General features: G+C 42.6%; 1 protein-coding gene across 1 annotated transcript in view; it reads right to left on the bottom strand.

Annotated features, from left to right (window-relative positions):
• Positions 1-18,498, bottom strand: part of LOC104468231 (nesprin-2-like) — a 170,744-nt gene that overhangs the window by 27,332 nt on the left and 124,914 nt on the right. The window contains 9 exon segments of the mRNA XM_010082294.1: positions 4,298-4,464; positions 5,425-5,583; positions 9,178-9,333; positions 11,458-11,583; positions 12,357-12,551; positions 14,381-14,618; positions 16,019-16,113; positions 17,412-17,559; positions 17,905-18,059. Coding sequence (XP_010080596.1) covers positions 4,298-4,464; positions 5,425-5,583; positions 9,178-9,333; positions 11,458-11,583; positions 12,357-12,551; positions 14,381-14,618; positions 16,019-16,113; positions 17,412-17,559; positions 17,905-18,059 — 1,439 coding nt within the window.

The following is an 18,498-nucleotide window of genomic DNA, read 5'->3' as shown; positions in this document are numbered from 1 at the left end:
CTGCTACATACACAAAAAATGTGCCCTTCTCCACAAGGAGAACACACAGACCAGACCCACCAGGTAAGAAAACACACCCCAGTGTACCCACAGCCAGGGCAGCTGAGAAATGGCATCCCTCTTACACAGCTTAGCGGCAGTGGGAAGACCTGCAGGATGCCCCGAGGTACAGAAACGTGACATTTGTTCCTGTAGAGACTGTTCTGCAGACCCAAACCTGCCAGAGGTAGCCCCTAATGAAGCTGGTGGCTTTGATGAAGGCTCAAGCACCGTTCAAATGCTTTGTACAACCCCAGGCAGCGCAGACATCCTCCTGTGACATGTGGGTGCTCCTCCAGTCTGCCAGCAGGCAGAAGGCAAACTCTGTCCTGCCGGGCTGGGAGGCAAAGCACAGAGTCAGTATCATTGGTGGATGGGCAAGGCAGAGACACCAAGGGACACGGCAGAGACACCGAGGGACACAGCTGTGCACAACACAATTCCTTGGCAATTCCTGCCAGTCAATGCATGGCCAGGGAGTGCTGCTCCACAGCGTGCTGGGGATGCAAATCCCACTCCAGGGGTTTTTGTCTGTCTACCACCCGCATGCAGGCTGTGCGCTCCCTCTCCTACTGTTTCAGGCCTTCACTCGGGTGTATGTGCAAGCATGCAGCGGTTTCTTCTGGCAGAGTGCTGCTGCGAGGCTGGTGGTGAAAGAGCAAAAGCAAAAGATTTTCTCTGTCCATTTTTACAGTCATCACAACGCTCCCTGTCTGCCTGGTTGTATGTTTGTATTCCCCCTCTATTGACAGAGACTTCAGCGTAAGTCCTACTGTTTCAGGCCTTCACTCGGGTGTATGTGCAAGCATGCAGCGGTTTCTTCTGGCAGAGTGCTGCTGCGAGGCTGGTGGTGAAAGAGCAAAAGCAAAAGATTTTCTCTGTCCATTTTTACAGTCATCACAACGCTCCCTGTCTGCCTGGTTGTATGTTTGTATTCCCCCTCTATTGACAGAGACTTCAGCGTAAGACCCTCCACTGCTAAAAGCATCTTCCAAGCCGAACAGAAATTCATTTGTTCTCCTTTACAGGCATGCCAATGTCTAGATGGTTACTTTACTCATGAGAATTGACATTTTGAGACTTTTCCAACTTTGCACCAAGCCACCCTCCAGCTGCAACACATGCGGCAAAGCTTTTGTCACCACACGAGCCCAGCACAGGCATATAATGAAAGTGTTAAGTCCTGCAAGTGCAGCCAGATGGCAAAATCTGAGCTTGTCACCATAAACTAAGAGAATCACTTCAAAGACTAAATGGAGAGCTCACCTAATCTGCCCATCTGCCTGAGGACGTTTATTGGTTTAAAAAGGTGAAATAAGCTATGAGGAGGAATGCTCTATATTGATACATTGGCTCCAGACTGGTTTGGTTTCATGTTGGTGTCTGTACACAGACACAGACTGCACTACAGAAAAGATAAAATGTTACTCAGGTTGCAGGGTGAGCCATAGAGACATTAGAAACCCCAGAACTGCCTATTTTGATCAGACTCCCTTGTGGATTCGGGTTATTTTATACTCTTTAACCACAGGATCATCAAGTGCCTATCTACTAGGAAGATCCAGCACCCAGGATGGAGGACTGGCTTTGAACGCACAGCTATGCAATGTACCTTTTCTCCTCCTACTCAGTGCATAGTTCTGTAGTTTACTTACTGCCCAAGTCTTGGCCTGCCACAAAGACAGCATGAGATTTGGTCCCTGTCCCTGTGATGGGCGGCCACTGGGGGCCAGGGAGCCGTGCAGTGGGCTGTGGTGCACCCGCAAGCTTGAATAAAGGCAGTGGCGGGTTATGTGTTTAATAGAAAGTGCTGACATCATATTACTTGTCAAAAAAAAGTTCCAAGCAGTTGCAGATTCGGCATCCAAAAACTCAGAAAATTTTAACTTCAATTTACTTGCCACCACTTCTGATCTCAAAAACCAGGTACAAAACCGCCCCCTTATTTCACAGAGGTGCCATGAAAATAAGTTCCGAGAAGTAGCTTTTTCAGGAGCAAGACAAGATTGCCTCTCCACCACAGTCAAAATTCATCATTTCTCTCTCAGCAGCATTCTCCTACCTCCATCGCCAAACCCTCTAAAGCCCTCCGGCAGTTCTGTCCTGAGGCATTTCCTCCATCCCTTTTACATTCCCCAAGAAATGAAGCAGCGCCCATTAAAAAGGGCTTTGTACGGGTACGCTGCCAGCTGCGCAGCACTGGTCTCTCTTCTGCTGGGCAGCAGTTATTATAGAATCATACTATCATAGAATCACTAAGGTTGGAAAAGACCTCAAGGATCATCAAGTCCAGCTGTCAACCCAACACCACCTAACTCCCTAAACCATGTCCCAAAGCAGTGGGTGCACAGCCCCCAAACCATGCCCCACAGGCTCCAGCCTCCCTGGAGCCAACCCATCCTATCCATTGAATGAAACTGGTGACATCCGATGTCTGAGATCCTGTGAGGACATCTGGATTGTGATGGCTTCATGCAACAGAGCCAACACAAATTTTGCCGCCTCTCTTTTTTTTTTTTTTTTTTTGTCCTCTTTCAGCACAGCTTAAACACAGTATTTTTTAAAAAACACATTTTGTCAGGTCCTTTTAGTTCATTACCCTGGTCCTGCGCACAAAGTTTGTGGAAATTAGAAGTAGAAGCTGGCATGTTCCCTACTTTTTGGGATTAAGAACACAGGAACAATCATAGTGCATCACACCAATCCCCCGGTAGCTGCAACATCCACTTAGACATCCAATACTGCGAGCCATGCTGATGGTCTGGGCAAATCTGCATTAATGTACCTCAAAGCATCACCACACACTTGTCCGAAAGTAAAGATTTAAGACATCCCACAATGACAAACAAGTGCTCCGTTGTCACAGACTACTTGAATAAAATTGCCAGACCTGTCTCTAAACATCCCATCAGTTCTGTAGGATATTTTCCTAAATATTTCTAGGAATGTGCTGTGTTTACCTCAGTTTTAAAATAGTACATTTTAATCTGCATTTAAAAATTGCTACAATTCAAAACTAACACACAGCAGAACACAAACAACCATAAAAGGGTTTTTAAAGTGGCATAAGATGAGCACGTAGAAAGTGCTGTTATAAAAGTGAAGTTTTCTTTCGTACACCAGATCAAATAAAAAGACACCTTGAGACCAACCTCTGCAAGACTATCTGCAAAGTGTTAGATCTTAAGAAGGCAGCTTCTGCTTAATCATTCATGGCTCATGTGTCACCATTAATTCAGCTCTCATTCCTAATTAAGATCCAACACACTTACACTACGCTGTCACAGCACAACCGCCTGCTTGACCTGTCCCAAATGTTAACTGAGCAAGAGAGCTTCTGCAGACCCAGAGAGGGGGGTTCCAGGCAAAACAAAATGCTGTGAGAGAAGTTTAGACCAACACTACTTTGGTGTTAGCCTTATTATTTCTGGATTGCTAATAAACTCGGGCAGGCAGTGAGACCAGCCCAGCATTCTCCCTCCCAAGCTGTGGTAGAAACTCAGAGATAATAGTGAAATGGGATCATTGCAGTAAGGCTGACACTAAAATGATCACGATGTTCTTAACTCTGTCAAGTATAATAAAGATGTTTAATCCTTTAAGAAGAGGTCATTGCCTAGACTACGCAGGTTTGTTTTAATTTCAACTGATAGCATTTTCAATGTCACCATCATGCAGAAGATCCTGAATTTACTGAATGAACTCCTGGTATGGTCTTCCAGTTGTTTTTAGGAAACAGACTGAATAAAGAAACAGCACTAATATTAAATGAAATCTCATACACTTTTGAATGTAGAAAAGGAACATTACTACCATTATATTAAAACTGACTGTCTGCAGAGATAAGCCAAATATCTATTCCCAAATTCAGATTCAGATACAGGGTAAAATAGAGGCTCGTCTTAAAACAGGAGGCTCTCCTAAAGAGCCCAATGAACTCCTTCCATACTGCCTTAAAATTAAATTGCAATTCAACACGTGCAACAGAGAAATCACTTTGACTCTTCCTTTCACGTAGCTCCCATGATTAAAATTATATTTTATATGAATTCTTACACCCTGTCCTCTACCATTACATAAATTAAGTCATTTGGTGTCATAAAGTGCAACAAGTCAGAATTAAAAAGCATTAACTTACATTTAATTTGACTCTCAAATTTCAACAGAACTGAAAAGTCATGTCAGTCTGTTTCTGATGGTCAAGGACACTAGCCTCTGACTTGTATCTCACATAAAACATTGGAAATTATTTTCTTACCGTGCTCCAATGACATCAAAGAGATGCTGCCAGCGATCATTGATTTTGTTGAGTTTATCATCTATTTCTGCAACTCGGTTCCTGTTGCTACCCTGGATTAGCTGATCGCCCATTTGTTTCAAGTGAAGCTTATTTTCACTGAACAGGTTTATTTCTTCCATGCAATCCTGATAAATATACAAAAACATTGCTTAATTCCTGGGCAAACCAAAACAAAACAACAAAAGCAAACAAAACTGCTTCTTTTCCCACGTGTGTGATGTGAAGTCAGGTTTGGCTGGTGATGGCTGAGGTTTCTGCATTAGCAAGTAGAAACTTTCACTTAAAACAAACAAAAGATCCCCAGTGGAAAAGCAGTCTCACAATTAAGCCACTATGAAAAAATAAGGAGCTTAAAGACTTGCAAGTGCCAGGAGTAAGTACCCCTAAAAATAGCAGTTTAATGTTCTAATTTTGTCTCTCCTTTCCTGATTTAACATAATTTTTCAACCAAGCTATCTCAAAAGAATCCAAATTCAAGTCTAGGATAGCTTTATTTTGCTGGTATTCTTATGAAGAGGAGAACTGGGATTAGATATCGAGACCTTCAAGCCATGGGGAGGAACACTGCAGCAAAATAATGGTCCTGTTTAAAATGAAGCTAATACAAAAGTATTAGAAAGCACTGACTGCACTGACTACAAAGGAGAAGGGGCAGAATTAGGTTTTATTTTTGGTTGTGGTAATTTCTTGTTTGCCTGGCATAAGACCTGCCCCATCCTTCAATATTTTATTTGCTCTCTGACTACCAGTGTTGTAACTGCTGACACAGGCGGAGGTGGTGAGAGCAGTGCAGTGCTCCCAGGACACACTGACTCCCAGCAGGGAAAGCTTGGAGTAGTGCTGTGTGTGCATGTGAGCCCAACAACTCAGAACCACCCCCCAACTTACATACATCACACTCCGTGCCTAAATGCAGTCAGGTGGCATTTCTGTTTTGCATTGTGCTCCAAGCCCTTCTCACAAAAGCCTGTACATGCTGGTTTTAGATCACATATTGCTTCCGTGAGGCCAGGAAGAAATGAGGAATGGTATCTCTGTATCGAGCTATCAGACTGCAACTGAAGAAAAGTGGTGTTACTACTTACCTTCTGCAATTTGTCTATCATGTCTTCAATGCTAACATCTGCGGTTTGCAACACTTTGCTCTCCATTTGTACCAGCCAGGAGCACAGCTCCTTATTCTTTTCATTGAACACAGTCCAGGCGTTGAGCCTGTCCTCGATCTCCTGCTTACGCAGAGACACCTATGGATAAGCACATACATTAGCTGCTGGCAACATCTTTCTCAGGAAGGAAACCAGCAATTATGAGCATTCTAATTTCTAGTCTGTATTTCATCATGTTCCATTTTGCAGGAGCAGTTATCAAACATCTCTAGCTTTCTTTTCAAAGCCAGTTAGCAGATTGTTATTACATCTTATTTTGGAAAGCAGGGCCAAAGGCTGACTAGCAAACACCAGATTCTCTCACTCATAATTAAACTGACAGCTGTATAAATAATAAGTTTATATTACAATTTAAATATCACTCGGTGAAAACCTGAAAACACCAAAGAAGGAATATAAAATATATAATTACTCCATACTGTTTAGTATGGTCTCATATATAACACAAGAGAAATAACACCTAGGTAAATTCTTATTTTTCTGCAATTGTAAGGGAAACTTTGCAACTACTGACTGCAACTATTTTTTCTCTATAAAAACCTCCCCCTCCTTTCTTTCCATTTGCTCACCAGTTCTTGGAGAGCTTCCAAAAAAAATGGGCAGCAAGAATTTATCCTTTTTATTGAAAACTATAGATTTTTATTTCCCTCAAAATTACATTTGCCAGGTAAACAAATTGTCTAGACAGAGAAATTAAGCTGTGATGCTGCCTGAACTAACAAAGGTACTTACTATCAGTGCTCCAACATCTCAGAAAGAAGCAAGGTCACTCTTCTACAGCTAATAGTACTTATTTCTAGCCTAGGGGTCTTAAACATATACTTGTATTCATTTATCTTCTTCAATGGATTCCTGACATATGGGATAAATGAAGAGAAAAATGGTACAAGTTCTACTAAAACAAAACAAGACAGCTAACCCTTATTCTGACCAATAAACTGTGTAAAGACTGACCATAACATTTTGCTTGCCTTGGCTGTGAATGGCCACTGTAAATATCACCCCATGGCAGGAAACATTCCCTCTTCACATCCCATGTGCACCTCATCCTGTGTGTGACTCCTCAAAATTACGTCATTTATTCTCCTGGACTAATCCCTAACGCTATTTTCTACCTCAGAGTGAAGCTGAAGTGTGCAATGTAGAAGCAAGGCCAGCTCCACGTAACATCAGGGTCAAAACAGGAGGCATGAAGTGATCTCCCACTATATTTCTCCTGTCCTTTAAATTCTGACTTTTTTTAAGGAGGGGATGGGGAGCTGAAAGTGATTTCTATATCTTTCATGTTGATCTAAGCAAAGAGATGAGGCCGAAAGCACTGTCTTGGGACAGAAGGAAAGAATCTCCAAAGCTCTCAATGGAGAAGTCTCCTGGAGACCCCAGAGACCTCAAAGTTTCCCTCAGAGGGCCTCTGCTCTGGGATGCTCCCCCATACCCTCAGCCTCAGAGGTATGAAGGGTAAATCCCTCATCCTTCCTTGACCACTTGCGGCATCTCCCATGTGCGGAGACAAGTTAACTTGGTCAGTGGAAGAAGAGACTATGTGTGTCAGCAAAGCCATCATTAAATCCTGAAAGGATCCTCACTCCATTTTGCCTGCTAAGCACAGGGCAAGGCAGGACTTTGCACCTTTTAGCTGGCTAAGCAATACAGACTGAGGGTAAAACACGAATGAGCCAAAAAATCCCAGACAATCCTCTAGGAACACGAGCCCTTCAAGCACTTTTTCCTTGGACCAGCTGCCTTGGTACCAGCTCCATTTTGCATCCACAGCGTGATGCAGGAGCAATCTGAGCATTCCCAAATGAGGCTAAAAGAGTATCAAGGCCCAGGCGCAATCCGTAGGCTACCATTCGTTAGGACAGGATACTTGCTGATATGAATAGTTAAATCTTTGACCTACATGTACCTTGCAAGGGCAGCTATGTAAACGCTAATCCCTTGAGTGCATCTGCTCACTAAGTGTGTTTGTGTCCCTGCCCACCCTGGCACAGGCACCCGGCTGCCCGGCTCCCATGGCTGTGACAGCTGGAGCTGCGTCTCGCTCTGAAAGGCTTTCACCTCTCTGCTTTTATACTATAGATTTTTCTTCGCACAATACATCCTGACTCCTCAAATTTGTTAGCCAAAACAAAGCAGCCGTGTTAGCAGCAGAACCGATGAAGTCTGCTTCCCTACCCTCGTGTCCAGCGCTGAGCATCAGTGCAGGCTCTCTGGAGGCTCAATAGGGCTGTGTAAACATTTCAGTACATCCCTCCGCTGCACCACTGAATGGATTCCTCCCCACTGCAGCTTTTTGTGTGCCTACCACGGTCATATTAATGTCACCCCTATCTCCAAGATAGACTCACCTAAATGTTGTTCCCTCAGGAAATTAAAATTGATTTTTTTTGAATAAAATCTGAAATTACTACAGGAAATTACTACTTGGATAGACTGTAGTGGGGTACGTACAAAAGAAAGCTTAATTTTCTGGGCTGTTCACCACAGTTGAAACAGCAGGCATCAGCAGTTCACCAAAAAAGGAAAACCAACAAAGTTCTCTCATTTATAGGTTTAACTGTGTATTTCCATTAGGAAAATGGTTCAGGCATTTTTATTTAAAAATAATGGCCTATATTTCTCAGAAGGGGGAAGGGTGTCTCTGGCATTATTTTCAGAGTTCACAAACAATGACAATGAAAACATTGGTTGGAGGTAAACCTTCCAGTTTAAGGCAAAGATACTAAACTCTTCTTTCTCATTGCAACGCAAAAAATAAACACAAATAACTATTTCAACACAGCAAAGTTTGTGAAATAAGCATATCTGTTCATTACTCTGGCAATATTCCCACCAAGATTGCTTTACCTTTGCCTAAGTAAGGGTTAGACACGAAATACCAACTCACTTCAAAACTTTACAAACTGTAAAATAAAAGCTATTGACTTGTGAGTAGAGAGGCAAGAGTCTGGCTTGCTGGCATACAGAGCCATCCAGAGTAATTTAAGAACCCGAAGTATTTTACTTCTTCCAATCCTGTTAAGAGGGCAAAGTAAACACACATTCAAACTGCATAATAACCTAATGAATCAAGTTCATGTGACTTTGCTGGTAAATGTTCCCCAGCGATTTTACATGCAGCACTAAATTAAGTGTAGTATAGCAACAAGCCACAAAGAATGCAAATGTTTCACAGTATTTTACTGCTGCAGAAAAGTCAGTTCTTAATGTGTTTAAACCCAAGGAGTCAGTATTTAAACACATTTAAGTTTTCTTTATCAACTCTCCTGCCTTTTTTTAAACACAAGATTGCAAAGACCTCCCCCTTCCTTTCCCTGCCTGATGCCCTCAGGCAATTCCTGTGTTTATCCCTCCACCAGCCCTCCCTTTAGCAGCCCAGAACAAAGCCACCTATTTCAGTAAACAGCTGCATTTGAGCTTTGTGCAATTCAGGCACTCACTAGTTACAAAAGGTTTGCAAAAAAAAAAAAAAATCTCAGCAGTCCGTGTGAAGGAAACAAAGGGCAAACTTTAGCCCTGGGCAGCTGCACCAGGAGAAACCCCATCCCCACCCAAGACTGCAAAAGTGAGCCAGCCCCACGAGAAACCCGCTTGCTAACCCACTCCCTCTTATCTCCCAGACCCTAGGAATATCCCGCTATAAAACCCCACAGTAGGTAGAAGACTTACTCGCAAGCAGAGCTCTTCCCACTGCCTGCACAAATGTTCCACTTGCTCGTGGATCATCAACCCGTCCTCCTTGAAGACCAGGTAATCCACGTCCAACTTCACGGTCTGCAGCTCCTTCATGTCGCGGTCCCAAACTGCCAGCGACTGCTCCAGCTCCTGCGTGGAAACACAACCAGAACAAGCCTTGGCACTAAGCTCCTCTGCTTTCCAAACCTGCTCGTTAATCCCCTCCCTGGCCTGTGGGGGAGGAGAGCGGGGAATGTGCAGCCGCTTGTGCAGTGCTCGCTGCCGGGGCTGGCCGGGGACCCCGGGCCTTTGGCTCTGGGCCCGACGAGGAGCCCACTGGAGCCCAGGGCAGAGGTGCTGCTGATACACTGCTGGAGCCCGCTGCGGAGACACTGCTGCAGCCCAGGGCAGAGGTGCTGCTGATACACTGCTGGAGCCCAGGGCAGAGGTGCTGCTGATACACTGCTGCAGCCCAGGGCAGAGGTGCTGCTGATACACTGCTGCAGCCCCGGCCACCGCTGCAGCCCAAAGTGCGGAAACGCTGCCTGACCCCCTACAGCTCCCCATGCTCCAGTGCAGCGTGTGGGGTTTCACATCCAGGAAGGAATATGCCCACTTCTTTGTTTTGTTTTGTTTTTTTTTTTTTTTTTTTTTTTTTAATTACTTTCGCCAAGTTGCTTTCCTTCTGTATCTGTTCCAATTTCAGGTTATTTATTGAAAAGCTAAAAAAAAAATTGGTTCCCTCCTCTAATGAATGATTTCATAGGCACTTCATCAGATTTGTCAGAAATGTGGAGCTTTTGAACTGCTTGTTCACAGAAACACGCTCTCTTCTGTTTTGTTTCCCCAAATCCCTTTTCCCTTTATAACAAGGTTATGCATCTTCCTTATCAGTGTTAAAATTGTCACCTAAAAAGCAGAGACACCACTGCATGCAGCTGGGAAACATGCTATTCTACACACGAGGTACTAGGTCATTGCTGGGAAGTGTCACTGGCTCCTCTAACAAAAAAAGCTCTTACAGAGGATCCAATTTGTCTCATTTTAAAGGGGAAAAAAATGTGTTTGTGTTAGGAGAAGTGTGCTGGGTCCAAGCCCTGCGAGCATTTTCACAGGTCTTTTGATCCAGTCATTTATCAAAATTATTTAAAATAAAAATCTGATCTGCTTCAACAGTGGAGGAAAAAAACCCAGACAAATCCGAGACTAAAATTTATCTGGGCTCACAATAAATTGCCCCCTACAGATGTGCACACATGCGTTTATATATCTTAACAAGGGTCCAATCTGTGCATTAACAGAGCTAACGATGGAATTTCATGGGATTTTGCTAGCCTTGTATGAGATCCAGGCCTGAGAGAAAAACAGCTTTATTCCATGGAAGAGTGAAATGCAAGGAGAGGAAAGGAGGTCCCTTCTCCCCCATGTCATTTTGGTCCTTTATTTTATTATCCTGTGACACCCAAGAGTGGCAGCAGCACTGGCACTGCCTGACCCTGATGCCTCTGCGGCTGAATTGCTCTTACTGGAATAAGAGAGGCAGGAACTGTGTGCTGCCATCTCACAAATAATTCAGGGCTACAGCAAGACTGCTGCTGTGGGAAAGGCAGCCAGCACTCACAAAGAAGATTTCAGACAGCTGATGATGAGTTCAAAGCCTTGGCTTGTTAATAAGCTTATTTGTTCCCACTACATAGGTCAACAATTCACTTCATAAAAGGATGATGAAAGACTGACCAGTCCAGACAAAATGTCTCCTATCCCTTGGAAATGCTTTCCTTGCCATTTAATTTTCATGGTGCACTATGGGCTGCAAGGGGTTTTGCCACTCCCTTACTCTTAATTTTCCCTCTCTGTAATTATTCTCAGATCCCGCAGGTGTGCATGGTGCTTTGCAGACTTGCAAGGTCTGTTGCCTGAGGAGCTCCCTGTCCAAAATGGATTTGAAAACAAAGAGGGAGATTCAGCCTTGAGGATAGCAGCCAATTGAGCTGAGAACAGGGAGTTTTTTTCCCTGTTTTTTGAGAAACTGCTTATTTTATAAATTCAGACTGTGGAAAGGGAGCAGAAGCAGGAAAAAAAAACCCAAACACTACTACTCTTCTTGTAATCTTCTTGGTCAGCTGGACTTTGCAGATGGGCAGAAATCAGGATGGTATAAAGGAGAGAAATTCAGTGTCACTGAAGAGCAGGTAAGAGGGAAAAATGATTTTACAGGGGTCAGGCATTGTGCAAAGACTACAGCTATTTAAATACAATATGTCTGTTCAATACCTTAATGTCTTCCTTGGCTTTGTAGAGCTCTTCATGTTCAACTGGAAGTGGATCTTTTACTTCCTCCTTCAGCTCTCGCAGCCTGCTTCTTAATTCCTTGATTTGCTTTTCACAGCACTCCCAACTCTGCTCAAGGAGACCCAAGGAAGTGATAAAAGGTTAAGATACCTTATCATGACATATTGTTACCATATGGGTATGTTACAAATAGCCTCTTCAACTCACTGAAATTGATAATGCTGTGCCTTGGTTATTTGGATTTATTTTTTGATACACTGTACCACCCAGAAGAATTAAGTGCATGGATTTACAGAAGAACTTGCACCCTCTTTTATATTTAAGGTTTGTCTTACAGACCATTTATCTTAATTTTGTTTTGTCCAAACTGAGAGTCTTTTAGCATAGTTTTTGGGCTGGGGATCATATCAATGACACTACTTAATTTTAAGACATACCTATGTGCTGTCTAGCCATGAGAGCAAATTTATTGCTCTAGGGAAATACCTATGACTTACCCTTCTGTTTAGAGGTGCAAAAACAGGAGAAGTAACAAGTCATGCTAACTCCCTCTAACCTACATTTTAGCTCAGGCTTCACAGCCTGAAGCATGGGAAAGCTCCAGGCCACAGGGAGCATGAGAACAATCAGAGCGGGAACATCCATTGTAGCAAGAAATGGATGCGAACCCCATTTTCCTTTGGAGAATCAGTGGACCATAGTTTTAGCTTCCTATAAGCCCTGACAGCACATGACAGGCACTTCCCTCAGAGCCCCTCAGCAGCTCAGCATTTGCCTTGTTACTACAGAGCTCAGCCCTGGGGATGGTGGGGCAGGGAAGCTCTCGAGACCCAAAGCCAGAGAAGCAGGTGCCGCTCCTCCATGGGGAGGGCATCATCTACCTGTACGGTCTTGATCATAAGTATCTTCTCCTTCTCCAGCTGGGCCTGGCTGTACCCCCAACTCTGCTGTAGCTGTCTGAGCTCCTCCTGGAGAGCAGCGTTGGTCTCAGGATCAGAGACAGTGCACAACTTCTCCCCAACATCAATGACTAGAGAGTACATAGCTTGCCACCTCTGAAGAATCACTTGCTTAGTCTTTGAAAGAAAGAAAAAAAAAAGTTAGGTTTCTAAACCATCCTCAGCAAGTTTTAGAAGCGTGCTCTTGGCATTTCACTTGGGAAGAAGTGAAAACAGGCTATGAGGACAGGCTGAGAGAGTTAGGGCTGTCCAGCCTGGAGAAGAGAAGGCTCTTGGGGGGACCTCATAGCAGCCTTCCAGTACCCAAAGGGGGCTACAGGAGAGATGGGGAGGGGCTTTTTACAAGGGCAGGCAGTGACAGGACGAGGGGTAATGGATTTAAATTGGAAGAGGGTAGATTTAAATTAGATATTAGTAAGAAATTTTTTTCCTGTGAGGGTGGTGAGGCAGTGGCCCAGGTTGCCCAGAGAAGCTGTGGATGCCCCATCCCTGGAGGGGTTCAAGGCCAGGCTGGATGAGGCTTTGAGCAACCTGGGCTAGTGGGAGGTGTCCCTGCCCATGGCAGGGGGGGGGGGCGAGAGGAATGTTCATTCCAACCCAAACCATTCTACAATTCTGTGAAGACTCACAAAGGGTATTACAAGGCACTGGTGTGTTGAAAGTCTTGATAGAGCAATGAATAGATCTTCTATCTGCTTTTTTAATTCAGAAAAATTAGATTCTTTCTGATCTTATGATCTATAAAACTCTACAATAGCTTTTCACAGACAGACTCTATAGAGTGAAAGTGCAGCAGTTACAAAAAGATGGAAATTCAGTCGTCTGAGTTATTCTGAATAAAAAACTAGGTTAAGTTCTGTTAGCACCTCTAGCACCAACAACTAAGACAAATTTGTCAGAGATAACAGCTCTGTTAATCATGATGTACTCCAAGTGAAGTAAGCAATCAATAATAATTTGCCTACAACACAAATTGGTCTACCACAAGCAGATATCATCATTGTTTCTTTCCGTACAACAACAGCAGGAGGGAAGGGCAGTTTGGAGTAGGAGGGAGAAGACTTTCTGGCTTTTCTCACTAAGGAAAAGCATGAATGCCAACTTGTAAAATCTACTGAAAATCATCTTTACACAGCAGGTAAAAATAAAGATGAAATAAATAGGGCAAGTGCCAAATGGAATACTGGTAATGTGTTAATCCATCAACATTAGGTGTGTGGGAACAATAAATTCTGGACTGTGCAAATTCACTAATGTATTTTTGAAAGATTTTAGATTGCTTTAAGCAACCATCAAGTTCACTGCTTCTTTTTACTTTCTTATAAAACAAAGAGGTGCATAATTAAATGGAAAACCAAGATACCCACAATTAAGAAAGGAAAATACTTTTTTCTACTGCACATAAAATGCAGAACTCATTGCCCTGAAGAACTGCAGCCCAGGTCTGTGCATCCTGGAGTGGTGACTCCAAGGACAGACCCACTTGCAAGTGCTTTATTCTCTGCTCCTGGCACCTCCTGCCCATCCCTGCACACACAGAAACCGCACAACCTGTCTTGCTGCATATGTGCCTGCTTCCTCCAGGCAAACTGCAAGGCTTGCATTGAGCAGCCATGTCAATAAGGTGCATACAGACCTAGAGGGTACCTGCCAACTAGGGTTCCTTCCTCATCCCCCTAGCACCCTGCATTTCCATGTTCATATCAGTAATATTTTTAAAGCGTACAAGGCTACTAAATGACAATGTTGACCAGGAAGTTTCCTGGTATAATGAGCCTTTCACAATGTCACTGTTTTCTCATCTGTGCTCAGCTTTAAGAAAAAGTGTCAGCAATTGTTTTTCCCCAAAAGCATGTGGTTTTAAAGCTTTTTACCTTACTGGATAGAAGTTGTTTCAGTCTGAGAAAAAACACAGATTTAAAATGTATGAGAAATAAATACAGTACCTTGAGATCATGAATTAGGTTTCTAAAATGGTAAATTCTGTAGCAGTCTTGGCTCTTCATAGCTTTCAGGCAACCATGGGTATCATCAAGAAATCTGCTGAGACTCTGCATGTAACTCCGGAAGAGCTGCCACTGGTTCACAAGTTCATCAATATCTTTATTCCTTTTTTTTTTACCCATCCGAATCACATTCTGCCACTGCTCTTTCAGCAATGTGAGCTTGGAAATAAATGCTGTTCTGAAGATGACAAATGTTGAATGTTAATACATTTTGAACTCAAAGCTTCATTTTACAATAATTGTGATGGATTTCCATTATATAGAATCATAGAATGGTTTGGGTGGGAAGGGATCTTAAAGATCATCTAGTTCCAACCCCCTGCCATGGACAAGGATACCTCCCACTAGACCAGGTTGCTCAAAGCCTTATCTTTTAAGGCTCAAAGCCTTAATCTTTTAAGCAATCTAAAAAATCTTGTACTTGATAAAATGGATAATGCAAGTCATTCTTGCTGTTCTGGTATACCAACATTTATAGTGCAGCAATCACAGAAACATTATGCACTAAATACTTCTCTGAAGAATAGGGTGGCCAATGAAAGTGAGACAAGATCTCTGACTGTGCTGCAGAATTGATCTGTGCTTTTACCAGGCTGTAAGCATGAGTTCAACCATCCTATAGCAGTTAGACTTAACTGCAAAGTGGAAAGCCTCTGTGTTGTTATTGAACCCATTCAAGTATTTTTTTGGCCTTTCCTACGACATGGTTAGATGATCCATCTGATTAGCTGGAGCGGTTAAGACAACCCCCATCTATCAATTCTTCTCCTCTGCAGGAGCCCATGGCCCCTAGGTTAGCTCTTATACAAACACCTGTGTTTGTGGGGCTAGCTTCAACACAAAAATCCAGCATCTTTGCTAGTTTAGCTCTACCTTCCCTGTCAGCTTCAGCCAAGCTCTGGACTTCATACTGAAGTGGCTGAGGGGAGCACACACACTGTCCGGCCAACTCTCTGGAAGCAGCAAGTGCTAGCAGAGAGGGGTAATGTGTTCACAGCAGAAATGCCTGAGGCAGTTGAACCTCTGCTTGCAAATATTACTTGCTGCTTCTCACTCTGCATTGATTAAGAGAAGATTATGAAAAGATCATCCTGATAAAAACCAGGTTTAGCTACTGTAGGTTTTGCGTTGTGTGGCCATGACTCAATGCCCTGTCATGTGTGGCAGGGACAACATGGATAGTCTCACACCTCTGCACTTTAAATGTAGAGAGGTCTAGGGAGAGAGAAAGCATCCTCATTACCCTCTGTACAAAGGTAGCTTCTCAACCACAGTTACAGTTTCAACAACTGCAGGGTAGCAGTAGACATGGAAGCCTCCTGTTCATGAGCAATTATTTTTGTTAGGCAGAACATCCAGTTACAATCCAAAAATGCAGTCTGGCCAGGGCACCTGTGTTTCTTTCTCATCTCACCTTCTCACACTTTTGCAAGATGTGGCAGGGAGTTATTTAAAGAGTGAACCCAGTCAAGAATTTGGGTTTGTGTCCTCATGAGAGCAAAGATTAAATACTAACTCCAAGTAAGAGAGCATAGTCACTGAATTACCAACATCTTTGGAAGAAAAAAAATAGATTACCTTTTCTCTGCTTCTCCAGATTCCAAGGAGACTAGAACTTTTGCTATGATAGAATTAAATGTCTGCTGATTTATGAAAATCTCGGTTTGCAGCATCTGAAAATACCACGAGAACAACAGTTTTAACTATTCACTGAACAACCTTTGCTGTGAAAGCTGGTTCTGCTGCTCTAGAGTTATAGCATTTATATAATTTTAAATGCAGAAAGCTCTATTATTTTGAAGTGCTAGTTCCAAATGCATCCTAAAAGATTTCACACTTTTTGGATACTAGGGGGAACTTGCACATATGTGACAGCAGAACCCACAAGGAGCTGTATGTTACAGGTAATCTGAAGCTTCAAGTTTGCTGGACTCTAATGAAAAATGCAATCTAGACAGAAACCACAGAAAAGGTATAAGAAAGCTACATAAAAAGGTGACTTTACTCTTTAGCATAACAAGCAAAAGTTCATTCTATAAATAATTTAAGTGCAGTGAATGGAGAGGGCTAAGTAAAAGAGACAATAACTTTATATGGATCCTAATGAATATCACTAACATGCAGAGACTTAACACCCCATGGAATATAATTTAAGTGCAGTGAATGGAGAGGGCTAAGTAAAAGAGACAATAACTTTATATGGATCCTAATGACTAACATGCAGATACTTAACACACCATGGAATTAGCAGCAGTACTTCGAGTAGTGTGAAGCTCTGGTCCACTATGGCACCCTAACAGATGTTTAGCATTCACCACTTTAATTTTTTTTTTTTCTGTATTTTCATTGTTTTTCCATCCTCCCACCACTAAAACAAAGTGTATAGATAGACATTTGGCTTAGAATTGAATCCACATGCTACTGCTAGCATGCAATGTACCTTCTCCTCTGAAAGGATACCGTTATACCTGTGTGAAGAACTCTCTAACAAATAGCAAGTTGTTTGGAAAAATGCCAGTGAAACAGATTTCCACCAAAATCTAACAGCTGGTTAAAATGGAAATATGGTGTGAAAACATTTTTTTTTTTAAATGCGAGTCTTCCAGAAACTGGTAAGGTTCCTGCCAGATCACCAGCAAACTGCCTAGCTAGTTGCCACAGGCTTCAGTGCTCTGGGACAGGCAGACAGGCAAGTAACCTCAGGCTTGGAGAAACCTAGGACTTCCATGATGCAACACTTGAGGATCCACTGCTACAGGTCTGATCCCTGCACAAGGAGATTTGTCCGTTTTGGAAAAGGATTTTCACATTTTGAAGTTTTCCTCTGAATAAGTACAAAGCCACATTTCAAGAGTGAAATGCTCTGTAAAACTCTGCCCAGATCCACTTTCAAGACTCATAGTATTTTCTAGTGATTTCCCCTCACCTTCACCATTCAAGAAGATGCTTCCATTTTTAGAGTTAGCCTTACCTCATATACTCTCTGTTGCTCCTGCAGTTCTTCAAACCGTCTTGGAATATTTGTTTTTAAGGCCTCTTTCATTTTTTCTAGGAATTTCTTCCAGTTTTCGCATTTCTGAAAGAATGTCTTGTCATCATTTTGAGTTTCCTCAAGCACACTGTAAAACAAAAGAAATAATCAGAAACTATTGTGTTGGTGGTTGTTTTTCTGTATGTGTTTGCATATGGTCTAATGTGGTAGTTAGCAATACTAAGATAACAGGGTTTTGCTTGGCACTTTGCTACCTTCTTCGCCTACAAACATCCAGATTTTTGCTTCAGGTGACTCGGAACACATATAGCCACTGAATAATCTGGAGTAAGTTGAAAGGGCAGGAATTCAACTTTGAAAGCCCCTGTGAAAGCTGAGAACAGATTGCAAGACTTCCCAAGCTTTCATTTGGTTTTGATTTTCCTCACAGAAAAGGAAACAGTTAGTAGTGAATTTTGTTTGCATTTCGGACCTGCAGCGTTCCAGAGCGTTCGCCGTTTTCTGACTCCACTGGCGATTCAGGCTCTGCATTCTCTTCAGGGTGAAGTCACTGAGTGGCAGCTTAATGCTTGCTTCATTCAAACTCTCTATGCTTGGAGAAAGTACAGCAAGCTTCAGTGTGTGATTCTGGAAGTAAAAAAATAAATTAATTGCAAAAAATACTGTATTTCTTTAATTTCAAAGAAATATAGAAGCCTCTTCTGTAGGAAGCATCTGAATATTATGAATCCAAAATGATAATGCAAAAACCCCCAACTTTTTTGGGTTAACTTCAAAGAATATAGGGAAAAAAAAGTTACAATTCCCTTACACAGAGCCCCTTTTTCTAACAGTATTGAACAGATACACAAGAGCTAGTACTTGCAGATTTACTTTGTACCTTACATTGAGGGCAACAGTGTAGCTCCACAGCAAAGCTAGGGAAAAAGATCAGCCATCAACCCCAAATCTCTCTGATTTTCCTCCCCTCCTTGCGGGCATTTGGCCTGCAATGCATATCTAGAGTTTTTATGAACTTAAATAATTGCTTTTTTGTTTTGGATGAGATTATAGTTACTCTGATGGA

Source organism: Pterocles gutturalis, unplaced genomic scaffold (assembly GCF_000699245.1).
Source record: "Pterocles gutturalis isolate BGI_N339 unplaced genomic scaffold, ASM69924v1 scaffold21956, whole genome shotgun sequence".
In the NCBI taxonomy this organism is placed as follows: Eukaryota; Metazoa; Chordata; class Aves; order Pterocliformes; family Pteroclidae; genus Pterocles; species Pterocles gutturalis.
Note: the sequence above shows the minus strand (reverse complement) of the source record. Positions and strands in the feature narration are given on the sequence as shown.